The sequence below is a fragment of the Scomber scombrus genome, chromosome 2 (assembly GCF_963691925.1).
Source record: "Scomber scombrus chromosome 2, fScoSco1.1, whole genome shotgun sequence".
Lineage (NCBI taxonomy): Eukaryota > Metazoa > Chordata > Actinopteri > Scombriformes > Scombridae > Scomber > Scomber scombrus.
This window is the reverse complement of record NC_084971.1, coordinates 486,428-499,667: the sequence shown is the minus strand read 5'-3', so window position 1 is coordinate 499,667 and position 13,240 is coordinate 486,428. Positions and strand designations below refer to the sequence as shown.

The window sequence follows — 13,240 nt, the reverse complement described above, 5'->3', positions numbered from 1 at the left end:
AATATATAAATAAAAAAATCTACTAATTATCCAACAAATACATATATATAGAAATGTGCAGAACAAGTATACTGTTGCCCATAAAGTTGGAATAATTTGTTTTCAGACACATACCTCTTTTTTTGTTCTATTTATACACATCAGTAATCACCTTTGACCAGGTGCAATGAGATTGAACAATTTTGAGAATATATATACTTTATCTATCAAGAATAAATCACATTGTCACAATCATTTCATGAGAAGAAGTTAAAAAAAAATGTAATTCCAACTTTATGGGCAACAGTGTATAATGATAAATACAAAATAAAAATTGAACAAATAAATAAGAGATATTTGATGCCTTAATGATGAACAGGCAGGTGTGAACAGTATGTACGTGAAGTACTGTGTGAACTTTTTTAGAGGGTATGGAAGGAAGCTCAGAGCCCGGATATGAAACAAGTGGACTTGGGGATCAGGGAATTTGTCCCTGGTCACACAGCAGCTTGGCATGATAAGTTGATTTCCCTGCTCATGCTGCCAATAAATGAAATATAGGCAGCATAATAGTTAACCCTGGATACCTCTGAAGGAGTTCACTGGTGAGTTGCCTGTGCTCCTCCAATATCATCTTTTGAAGAAATCTCTGAAAAAATGAAACACAGGAAAACACAGATACAGCTTTATGACTTATAAGTTTCATGATAATATGTAAGAAATATATTAAATGTCAGTGCAGGATATGGACTGTAGGATGTCCAGCATTGTCCAAACATGTATACAACCATAACTTTATTATTTTTTTTAAATGTCAAAATATTGCTGCATGATACTGTTCCAACGTACTATTAATAGCATCATTCAGTAATGTTGCTAATGTTTTCAGTGACTCACATTACACTGCAACATATCAAACTATAACACATCAAAATATACAGACTACAGTAATGTAAAGCACAGCTGCTATGTGAATACCATTTTGTGATGTGTTGGTGTAGGTCAGGCAGGATTACTTATGTATTATTTTATTTATTCTGATAACAGAAACGACAAGTGACAAAATCCTCCAGTCAATATTACAAAAACATCACCCGTAAAAAAATGTGTAAATTGATCTACTAACGCAGCACACTGAGGCTGAGGCTTTCATATGTGCAAGATAATACATGCTGTCCATTTAGTATGTTTTCTATAATGAATATGTAATATGGGATGTTTTTACCCGAGTGTGCAAAATAAAGGGAGGAGAAAATGTAAATATGTTATTTAGCACACGCATTGTGATTTACCAAACCTGAAGATCATTTTGGACGCTACCTTTGAAGGGCAGGTATTAAAGCTACTCTTACCTTTCTTGCATTTCACACAGCACTTTGAAAAAACTTGAACAGCAACAACCCCTCCTCCCTTCTATGTCCCACCCACCGCACTCCCTTCCCACTCCACCAATCATATCATTCGGACCGAATAATATGATTGGTCAGAGCTTTCACAGAATATTATGAGAATGGAATAATGATGGGTTTCTATGCCTGGTGGATCTCTCTAACATTTTAGAGTGCCATTACCTTATTAATTACCTTATTAATAGCATTTTAACCTAAACAAAAAAATGTGTAAAAATGTAACAAAGGTAAGGGTAGCTTTAACCGGCTGTGCACTGTGCACAGATGACTGCTGTTAATGTGGAGAGGAGCCGGAGGCACAATGACAGAATATGCAGAGGATGGGTTTTTTCCACCCCTGTCAATATTTTTATTTCTATTTTATAATTATTATTTGTCAAACGTACTGGCACGTCTCTCCATGTTCAGTGTCAAAAATGCTCTACTACACTTATTACTGTTTTTCAGTAACTTGCCCAACACTGGTCATAACTCTCAGCAGTGATCAATAAGGTGACACTAGGCCTAAGAACTCAAGGTTTGTGTTATTGAACAAACTAATGATGCTTTCATAAAAGTACAGTCAATCAATATTAATCTAATGAAGCCACGTTAACATGTTTTACTTCAAGAAATATGGTAAAGAAAAAGAGAAGAGCATTTATTTCAAGATATGATATCAAAATTGATTCAGTTGGTTATTGAAACGAGCGACATCGCTCCACGGACCTGTGTTTGTACTGTGGGGGTGAATCTGCTGCAGCTGACCTGTCAAAATCAACACTTGCCTTTCACGAGCATGGACGCCTGGCCAATCCTAGCGCCCGAATGCTACGAAGGGCGTATCTTACCAATAAAAGCACTGAGTCCATAATGACACAATACCAGAGTCGGTCTGGCTGGGATGGATGAATGGAATGGTAAATGGACTGTACTTATATAGCGCCTTTCTAGTCTTTACAACCACTCAAAGTGCTTTACGTTACATGTCATTCACCCATTGACATACATTCATGCCTGCATTCATGTGCCAACCTGCACATCAGGAGGAAGTTAACCATTCATTCTCATTCACACAATTTGGAGCAATTAGGGGTTAAGTGTCTTGCCCAAGGACACATCGACATGAGGACTGGAGGAGCCGGGAATCGAACCACCAATCTTCCAATTGGAGGACGACCGCTCTACCTCCTGAGCCACAAAAACTGTATTGTATCTAGTAACCTATACATTACAGTGGTAGCGTGTTCAAAGTGCTTGTGTGTACATTAGAACTAGAAACAATGCCAGGGGGCTGAGGATAGAAAGAAAATAAAGGTCGAGATAAGGGAAATAAACAGCAACATGAAAACCTTTTAAAGTATGATAAGGTTCTGTGTTTTAACAGCGTTTATTAGTACATTCCGAGATCAAAGAAATATATTGTTTGATATGTAGTGTTAGCGCTGAGAAATCTGTATTTTTGCAGGAAAATGTGGATCTGTGAATATATAATTAGGATAAAATAAGGAAATGGATCAAATACAATTCAAGCCTAGATTACTGTCGGTGAAATCAAACAATGCATTTTTCCAAAGTGAAAAAAAAAAAGAAGTTACACATCCAGCAGCATGGATGTATACAGACGCGCTCTCTTCTGACGTCTATGGCGTCATCATTGTGTATGACTTCCGGTAGACGCAGGGTCCGTTCCGTAAATCGTCCGCTGTTCTGGTTTAGAAGGCCAAATAGCGACTTTTCGGTGAGTAGAAAATCATTCAAATGCAAAGAAAACTTATTTCTTGTCAAGTTTTTTTACGTTGCGTCAAATAGTAGTTTCATTTCCATCCATATCCCAGCTTAAAGGCGTCAACGTTTCCCCTTATTTACCACAAGCGACCTTTCTTCAAAAGTCCTTGACAGCAGTGATCTGCGCTAACCAGAGCTAGCTTAGCTTATCAATGCACTATGACTTGTTTCTAATGAAAGCCAGGGTCTGCTAACTTTGATTGTGCATAGTACTGCTGAGGAATGTTGTGAAATGCAGTTATAACATGGGTTTTTAGTGTATTTGCGGTTAATACAAATGTCGGTAGCTAAACAATAATGCTGCTTAAGTAAATGCTAGCGTTAGCAATTGGCTCAGGGTTGGTAACGATCAACAATTCAAATAATGGATTTAACGTTAGAGGTCAGTTAAAAACTAGTATACTCAGCCTCAATGTATGACCTTGTAACACAAAGTGAGTTGAGGGTAGCAGCTGTACAGTCACGCTACAACATGGTGTTAAACGCTCCGTGGTGGTAATTCGGTTTTTCTGATGCCCACCTTCAGGAAGCAGGTTGAACTAACCTTGAGTTAAAACCTGAACTCAAGGTTGACTAACTCTGAGCCGTCAAACTCAGAGTTTGGGGTTTCAGAACAGCTGATAACAGTTAGTTCAATCAACTCTGAGTGAAACTCGTACATGAGGAGATACCTAGCCTTATTCAATTGAACACAGATAACATGATTCACCATGGCAACAGGAGAAGAAGGGCTCCTACTTCTCAGACTCATTTTATTGTCATTCTTTCACCAAGGAACATGGGGGAAAAAACGAAACATAGTGCTCAGGGTCCAGGTGCTAAATTAAATATATAATAGAGATGTTTACTGAAAAACAACATAAATATGTATATAAATAATAAATATAAAAGAATCAGTAAAAACTAAACACTAAACAGCAACTAAAAGTGCAACAGCATCATACATAAAGTACCAAAAGGGAATGGACAGATTAAACCATGCAGCAATCAAGGGCACGGCATTGTTGAGGTGTTTAGCAGCCTGACAGCATCCGGGAAAAAGCTGTTTTCCATTCTGGTGGTTCTCGACCGGATGCTGCGCAGCCTCCTGCCTGAGGGGAGGGGGCAAAACATTCCATGTGCAGGGTGGGTGGGGTCTCGCATGATGGAGGTAGCTCTGTCAGTGCATCGGCTGATGTAGATGTTCGAGAGGGGTGGAAAGCTGCAGCTGGTGGTCTTTTGTGCAGACTTTACCACCCTCTGCAGTGCCTTCTTCTCTGTCTCGGTGCAGCTGCAGTACCAGACTGTGATGCAGGAGGTCAGTACACTCTCCACCACACACCTGTAAAAGGAGCTGAGGATGTTTGGGTTCAGCCCCGCCCTCTTCAGCTTCCTCAGAAAATACAGGCGCTGATGAGCCTTTTTGACAAGGCTCATAGTGTTTTTACACCATGTGGGGGTGTTGGAGAGGTGTGCCGTTGATGTGAAGAGAAGGAGGAGGGGCAGTGCTGGTCTTCCGGAAGTCAACTATCATGTCCTTTGTTTTGTTGTTATTGAGAGTCAGGTTGTTCTCCCTGCACCACAGTCCCAGTCCATCCACCTCCTGCCTGTATGCTGACTCATCTCCGTTGGTGATAAGCCCCACCACAGCTGTATCATCTGCGAACTTCACTATGAGGTTACTGTCACAGTGGGCTCTGCAGTCATGAGTGAGCAGGGTGTAGAGCCCCCAGTGGAGTTAGAAATATTAATGAATGTTACATGTAAAACTGCCATTGGCAAAAAAAACAAAGTTCAACACAAAGAACTTGTTCTGAACTGGGAGCATGTCCACGATGTGCCATACAAACCATATGAGGGCTGAGAATTTTGTTCAGATAAATGATCGATTGTACAGAAAAACCAGCGAGCAGGTTATGTTCACAGAGTCAGTTACCATGGTGACTGACTCAGAGTTTCCCTCATCTCAGGGTTAACTTACTTACTTTTCACATAGCCCGCTCTCTGAAACAGGCCCCAGGTCACAGCTCCACGACAACATACAAGCAAATGATTGAAAACATACACACCCAAACAAAGAGACAGATTCCTAAATCGGAATGACATCAGAGTTATATCGATTTGAGTTAAATGTTAAAACTGACAACAAGAACAAACCGTTGTAAACGATCACTAATTATTTACGTTTGTGGTGTTTTGAACAGGCATCGGCACATTCACCTGATTTGTCTCCGTCTCCATCATCAACCACAATTAATTCAGCACCAGTTAAACAGGAACACTGATACATTATTCAAAATTAAAGCAATTGGCCATCTATTATCTAAAATGTAGCAAAGTCAATGTTAAGTATCGATCCGAATCAACATTCTACCCTTAAGCTAATGCCAGGCGACTGCGATTGTGTTGATGCACTTGCACGGTCTTTGAAAACTCTCTTACTGTTATTGTGTGTCTGTGTGTGTGTGGTTGCAGCTTCAAAGACGTGATGGCTGCAAGACTGCATTTACTTTACTCCATGTCAAGGCCAGGTAAGAGCTCTCAGCCTGATGAACTGAAACAACGTTGCACTTACAAAAACGTCTGAGTAAAAAAAGTTGAGGGCAGTACTTTTGGTTCATGGTTAAAATTTGACAAATAACCACACTATCAAAGTTGAATGTCTTGTCCGTCCTCCTGTTATTGTGGTATGTATGTACATTAGAGTGATTCCATTTATTTTTTCTATTGTTTTATTTCTATTTCTATTTTTTACAGTGACATTAAGCACTTTCCCACTGGCACCCATGTTTCAGCATCTTCTGTCTCATTAGTTTGTCATTTTATTTATTCTGATCATGTCTTGTTGTTTCACTGCAGAGCTACTTCTCAGCGTTCCAGCTGTGGTGTAACTCTGTACTGTCCAACAAGCTCCAATCCATCTAAATACATATAATCTGCAAATGACACAACAAAAGTTGTAAAATCTCAAAACAATACTCATGTATGAATGTTTTCATATTCGTCTCTTATTATAATTGTCCTTGCACAAAAGCAAGAAGAGAAAAATAAGAAAATCCTACACAGGATTTTACAAACTCTTTTAACTACCTGACATGTCATGAATTGCTCATTTCAGATGAATGTCATTTGTTCATAAGGAGGTACAGGTTTGTGACATGTGATCATTAGGAGTGAGAGTAGGAGACCAAAAACAATTAGAGATAAAGATGGAATGATTTGACATGAAGTTAGACTCAAAAAACCCATCTGTCTAAAGCAAAGTGCTCTGTGATGACTGTCTGTGACAGTCACAGAGATATTAGAGGAGAATAATGCTCAGCTGGACTGATTTTCCAGCAGAAATTGAAAACTGGAGAAATATATATATATATATATATTTATGTCTGAGATTTTTTAAATATTTCTTTTTTTAAAAATCCTGATTTTGATCATGGTGAGCTATTTGATGAGAATACACAAATTTGCCATCATGGAAATATATAGATGATTTTCCACCAGAGGACTTATAACAGAATAAGTGAAAAACAGACGTGAATAAAACAGTTTGTCTGTGTTTTTTTCAAAGCAAACATCCAATCTCGTGGTTATTGAACATGTTGGTGTGGATTTGGTACCTTGAGATAGTGTTTGTTGTGATTCTAATGCATGTGTACATTAGAGTGATTTTAATTATATTGTACCTGAATTTATTTTTACTTTCAGGCACTTTAGTGGCCAGCCAGAATCTAGTGAGGTCCTTCAGTTTGTCTGCACAAAGGGAAGGATTCAGTAAGTAGCACTCAGACGCACTCAAGTCTCTTATTTGATGTTTTTCCAAATCACCATTTTGACAGCCAAGTCTCTTATTCTGCTCCGAGGAGTGAGGAGGGATCTCTGAGGAGCCATGAGCGAGGAAACATGGAAACGCACTTCATGGAAGTCTTTTACCAGCTGACACACCCCTTTATTTATTGATTGGTTGCTGCAGCTGACCAGACTGATCTGATACATAACTTCTCTAGTTTGAAGTGGAGACAGATTACAGATTAAACTCCCAGGTTTTATAGGCTATTTGTTTTCTGATTCACCATCTAGTTAAAAATCTGTTAATTGTTGATCCGTCCGATCAACAAAAGAACCATAAACTACTTTCTTCATTTATTGGAACGAATTTTCTTTTCATGATCTCTTCCTCCATTAACTGCTATTATGGACAACATTAACATAAGGAAGAGTCAGTCTGTCTTCCAGCAAGAAACACATTTTAAACACATTCCTAAGCGTCAGGTTTGATATAAGTTACATCATTTCTTTTTCCTGAAACAGTCAGCCCAATAAACAATGCCTGCTGTTCAAAATACACCCTGATCATATTCTTGGTTAATAAATTTACAATCAGAATATCATAAATACAGACACAAATAATGAATAAATAATATAAAGAGATTCTGCCAGTAGAAATGGTTCACGTGTGTGTGAGCACATGTTTTAATCCGTGTGCAGGTGTTTGTCAAACAGGTAATATACTGTAATATATAATACAGCTGTGATCCTTTAGAGGAAATTACATCTCAGGTCTCTAAAGTGTGTGTGTGTCTGTGTGTCTGTGTGTATAGAGTATGTGAATGCCCAGGAGATCCCTACAGACATGAAATCCATCACAGACAGAGCTGCCCAGACGCTGCTGTGGACAGAACTGTTCAGAGGTCAGTTCCACTCACATGGATCCCTTTGCAGAACAACAAAGAACACATATTGCAATATTTTTCCAACCAAAAAAATGTATTTATTTATTTTCAGTCATGCCAAAACTAATAAATGTAATAGCTCAGAGCAGGTGGCATGCTTATGATGATACACATATATATGTGATATCTGTTTAGCTCAGGGTTTCCTGCAGAAAATGTTTTAGTTAAGGTGGTGGGGAGCAGTGAGACGGGGGGGTGTTGTCAAAAGTAGGCTATAAGACAGCCTCATGTAAATGGTAAACGCAACTAGCCTTGACAATAAAACATTACGCCTATCCTATTAATTTCAGATAGCCTAATACGAGCGAACAGTTGACAGGTTATTCTAGTATTTATAGAATTTAGGCCTGAAATTATTTTTTTATTAGGGGGGGAATTCCCTCCTTAAATGCTCCATATAGGGGGGATTTTACTTTGTTGGGGGGGGGCTGTAGTCCGTACCTTGTCCTATTCTTACCGCAGATTGTATTTTGTCACTTTCCTTCAATTTAAGATATTCTCTGAACTATATTATATAGTAATTAGTTATTTAGTATACACTTTAGTAGTTTTATTCTCTGAACTACAGTCACCTGCAACTTCATTAGGAACACATGTGCAATATAATTCAATCCAATACAACAGCTCTGCTATAAATTCTGCTTTTTTTAAGTTTATACATTTTCAGTTTTTGTTGACATTGTCAAAAATGTGATAATTCCACTTAGTTTATTACTGAGGTCGTACTAAGAGGTGGTGGTGTACTTGGGTGCATTATATTGAAAGGTGTTCCTAATATTTTGCCCTCCTCATGTATGTTGATGGAATGGACAAAATATTAGGAACACCATTCAATATAATGCATCCTAATTCACCACAATCACTCAATAATGAACATAAAGCAGAATTTTCACCTTCTTGTTAAAAAATGTAGTATAAACTTCATAAATGTAGAATTTATAGCAGAGCTGCTGTATTGGATTAAATTAGATTGCACAGGTTAGGCCAGTGAGTCTATCTTAGATAGTTAACTTATTCTCTGAACTATATTTTATAGTAATTACAAGTTATATAGTATTATACAGTTAAGTAGTGATATTCAGCTTCAGTAGCATCACGTTTCTGTTGAATCTGCCTCAATCTCTCTTCAGGACTGCTGAATGAGAAACATCTGAGTGACTTAATATTGACGTTTTGTAACATCAGCTGATAAAACGCGCAGCACCGCAGCATTTTACACATTGCACCGTTAATATCACCTGTTTAGTTGGAGCCGTTCATATAGTCTGAGCCGGTTAGCCTGAAACTTGTTACTATAGTAACGTTACAGTTACCTGTCTGAGGATTAACGTTGTTAATGTTTACATCACATGCCTCTGTTTGCATTATTTTTTCGGGCTCCGCTGTTTTTTTCTGAGCAGGTTCTGCCTCAGATGATGTAGATTTATGTTTTAACCAGCGGTCTGTGTTTGTTTCCTTAAACTTAATATCACTGTTAGCCTGTCTGTGTTATGCTAGCGGGAGGTACAGAGAGCTACAGGTGTGTTCAGGGTCGAAGTCAGACAGTAAGCACCGCTGCAGACGTTGGTTGAACATTAATATACATATATTTATTTACACACATATATATATATATATATATATATATATATATAATTTTTTTTTGGAAGACGTTAGTTAAGGCGGCAGGCGTGTGTTGCTTAGGCGGCCGCCTAAGCTGTATAGTAATGTGGGAAACCCTGTAGCTTATGGAGTTCTGGTATGCCAGCTTTCAGCTGTTAGTTTAAAGAAAGCTGTCAAATGTGTCTGATTGTTTTGTGATGTCAGGTCTGGGCATGACTATGAGCTACCTGTTCAGAGAACCTGCCACCATCAACTACCCATTTGAGAAGGGACCTCTGTCACCTCGCTTCAGAGGAGAACATGCCCTGCGCAGGTGAGGAACACCTCTCAGTGGACTGTTATATGTTTACATGGCTCTCTTTAGTGTTGCATTGGATATCAAAGCTAAAAATGATTTTACAATCATAAAGGAGGTCATTGTTTCAATTGAGCTCTCTCTCTCTCTCTCTCTCTCTCTCTCTCTCTCTCTCTCTCTCTCTCTCTCTCTCTCTCTCTCTCTCTCTCAACATATCTTCTGTAATGTCCTACTTCAGGTATCCTTCAGGAGAGGAGCGCTGCATCGCTTGCAAGCTGTGTGAAGCTATCTGTCCAGCCCAGGTAAACGCACACACATGCACATTTTGTCCTATGTCAGTTTTGGGGACATTACATAAACTAACATTGATTTCTTTGTGACTTATCCTAACCATAACCACTAGCCCTAACCTTAACCACTGGCCCAAAAATAAGCTTAGTCATAATACAGGATCTGGCTTTTGTCCCCAGCTGGACAAGCCATCACCAATGAACTGGTCTTAAGTCTGAAATTGGTGTCCAAACATAGCCTATGATAGACACACATTCATGTTTCTGCCTTTTTATGGGGACATTACAACTAATAAAACTAAAAAGGATGTCCACTTTATGTGCCTCTGCATCATGTCTGCATAAATATGACATAACAAGACGACTGGTTATATGTTTCGAGCATGATAAATTGTGAATAAAAAAAGTGTGAAAGAATCTTCATGAATGTAAATAATTGATATTTCTGTTCAGTTCCAATAACAGATAGCAGAGCAGTGAAGAGTGAGATGCAGTAGTCGCTCTGCATTATCATACATCGTTACTGTTTTGTTTGTGTTCAGGCCATCAGCATTGAAGCAGAGACTCGCGGTGACGGCAGCAGGAGGACGACTCGCTATGACATCGACATGACCAAATGCATCTACTGCGGTTTCTGTCAGGAGGCGTGTCCTGTGGATGCTATCGTAGAGGTGTGTGTGTTACAGCTATCTCCTATTACAGCATGTTGAGTCTGTAAGACCTCCACGTTTGGACACTCAGTAAATTGAGTTTTTGATGGCATGTATTTTCTGATTGTTGGTTAGTTGTAAACTGTCATATTCTCTTTTGAAATAATACTGCAGTCAGTGATGTGACACATGAAGCAGTCTAGTTCAAACAGTGTGGGCCGATGTATGGAAGCCTGAAGGCAGTTTGAGTACAGGATGTTCTTTTCAATCTGCCACAATATTTAAAAGATGAGCTGTAAGTAAGGCAGTTTAAAAGTGGTCTGTTGTTATGACATGTATGTATACATATATATGGTCATAACAACACATATAACATATCTGTTGTTATGACCTGTGTTATTCACTGTCTCAGTGTGGTCTTGTATATTAAGCCTCCAAACAAATATAGGGTATATACAGGGTTTCCCATCTGTCTTTTTTTGGTCTAAAACATTCAGTATTTAGGGTGTAATTATTACACATAGCAACCTATCAATAAACCTTACACAAAGGTTTATCACACAAACCTTTACATATCACTATTATATATTATAAACTCTGTACTTTGTTGTTATCATTATTATAATTATTAGTAGTATTATTTCTTTGTAGGAACCCAGGCTTTTCCCCAGGTTTCTGTTAGGCTTAGGTTTTTGAGCCGTGAAGCATTCTCCCCAAACACATATAATAATAAAGTATTTAGATATATGAAAAGGCTTTTATCTGTAATTGCTGAGTGGGAGGGACAGTTTTATTTGTGTTTTTGGCAAGTGTACAGTAACAGTACAGAGGGCCATGATGGTTCAATTTGTCCAGAATTGACATACACAGCAACTACTTGTCTGCTGACATATTGACAGCAATCATCTATATTCTAGTCCAAGTCAAATAGTTTTTTATACAAACATTATAATGACATGTAGTGGTCAAACAGAATAACTACGGGAAATAAAAGGATAAAAGGTCAACTACCCAGCTGTTAAACTTAATTCTTTAATATCTATGAACCATGGTCAAAAAGTACCATGAAGAATTCAACAAGTACATATTAATAGAACCAGCAGTGGTAGCATATAATTAAAAATAGCATTAAAAGAAAAATGGAAAAAGTAAACAAACAATTCTTTCCGAGAAAAACAGTAAGACTGCATCCAAACTGCGCGCTATTCATTAAGGTTTCATAAAACTTCATAAATTCGAGGCAACATATGCCACATACTGTAAGGAAGACGAGAGGTCTTTCTCCCTACACTTATACACAGTGTATTAGTGGAAATGAATGCTAGGGCTTAGTGATGGTAACCAGTGCCATCTCCCCTCTGCTTTACACACTGAAGATGTCAGGAGAAATGGAGACATGCTGCACCCCACTCACTAATGAGCACAACATGTAATGGAGCTCTGACCAAAAAGAAAGTCTTAATGTTGGTCTATCAAAATGAACAGTGAACCAGCTCTGTCACACCTGACAAGGCTGACAAGAATCAAGCCTGTTGGTCTCAGTGTCTCCTGCCATTGTTTTTCTTTGCTGATGATTCAGTCTCAACATAGAAATGATTTGATCTAAAATAACTGCAGCTTTAATGTGATGACTCTCACTTCTGTCCCCTTTGTCTTATTTATTTCTCTAATGTGTTACAATAATCTTTCTTCAGGGTCCGAACTTTGAATTCTCCACTGAAACCCACGAGGAACTGCTCTACAACAAGGAGAAGCTCCTCAACAATGGAGACAAGTGGGAAGCAGAGATAGCTGCCAACATACAAGCTGATTACCTCTACCGATAGACACACACACACACACACACACACCAGCCTAACCTCTCTGACACACACATACGTCCATACTGTATATACTGTAAGAAGACAGCCTCAGCTGTGATGGATGTGCTTCAGGGTTGGATTTGTCTCTTATTTAAAACAACATCATCAACACATTTCTTCCAGCATCGGTGTCCTCCCCCTCTGTTATGATGAATATAATTAGATAACTCTATGAATTTTACCATGTCATACCAAACCATGTCAATGTTTGGATTACATATTCGTTGTAGAATGATGAATACAACACTGGCTTTCTTTGATTCATGTAAAAGACTCTCGCTGCCACAGCATAGTCCAGACTAACAAGAATCCAGTGAGGAGCATGTGGTTTGTTTCTGCACTGGAGAGTCAGACATGCTGTGACAGTGTGGGCTGCTACACACTAATGGCAGATTGCAGACTTCATCCTGGATTGACTCTGATGTACCACACAAGTATGCATGGATGTTTCTTTATCATTGTTATCCTACTTTCATGCTATTTCCACCCTGACTCAAATATATTTCTGGGAGAAACATTAAATGTGTTGAGTGTCAAAGTTCATTCTTGAGTTTGAAAGTAGTAGTGGTAGTAAAAAATGGTAACAGGAAACTAAACAGCATCAGACAGTCACCAGACTGAGCAGATGTGGAATTTTTAAAGTGGACCTTGAGTTGAGAATGTTTTGTCTGAAAACA

The 13,240-nt window shown here is 38.5% G+C and overlaps 1 protein-coding gene across 1 annotated transcript; it reads left to right on the top strand.

The window, feature by feature from the left end:
• Positions 1-3,042: 3,042 nt before the first annotated feature.
• On the top strand, positions 3,043-13,085 carry LOC133987779 (NADH dehydrogenase [ubiquinone] iron-sulfur protein 8, mitochondrial-like). Its single transcript, XM_062427223.1, has 8 exons — positions 3,043-3,108; positions 5,610-5,665; positions 6,840-6,905; positions 7,733-7,822; positions 9,671-9,779; positions 10,000-10,063; positions 10,594-10,722; positions 12,396-13,085. Exons 2-8 carry the CDS (start codon positions 5,623-5,625, stop codon positions 12,525-12,527), a joined length of 633 nt encoding a protein of 210 aa, XP_062283207.1. The 5' UTR covers positions 3,043-3,108; positions 5,610-5,622; the 3' UTR covers positions 12,528-13,085.
• The last annotated feature ends 155 nt before the right edge of the window (positions 13,086-13,240 follow it).

Excerpts from the sequence above, each read along its gene's own strand:
- LOC133987779 (XM_062427223.1), top strand. The coding sequence starts at position 5,623 with ATGGCTGCAAGACTGCATTTACTTTACTCCATGTCAAGGCCAG. Across the intron at positions 9,780-9,999 it reads GGAGAACATGCCCTGCGCAG|GTATCCTTCAGGAGAGGAGC; the intron begins GTGAGGAACACC and ends GTCCTACTTCAG. Across the intron at positions 10,723-12,395 it reads CTGTGGATGCTATCGTAGAG|GGTCCGAACTTTGAATTCTC; the intron begins GTGTGTGTGTTA and ends ATCTTTCTTCAG.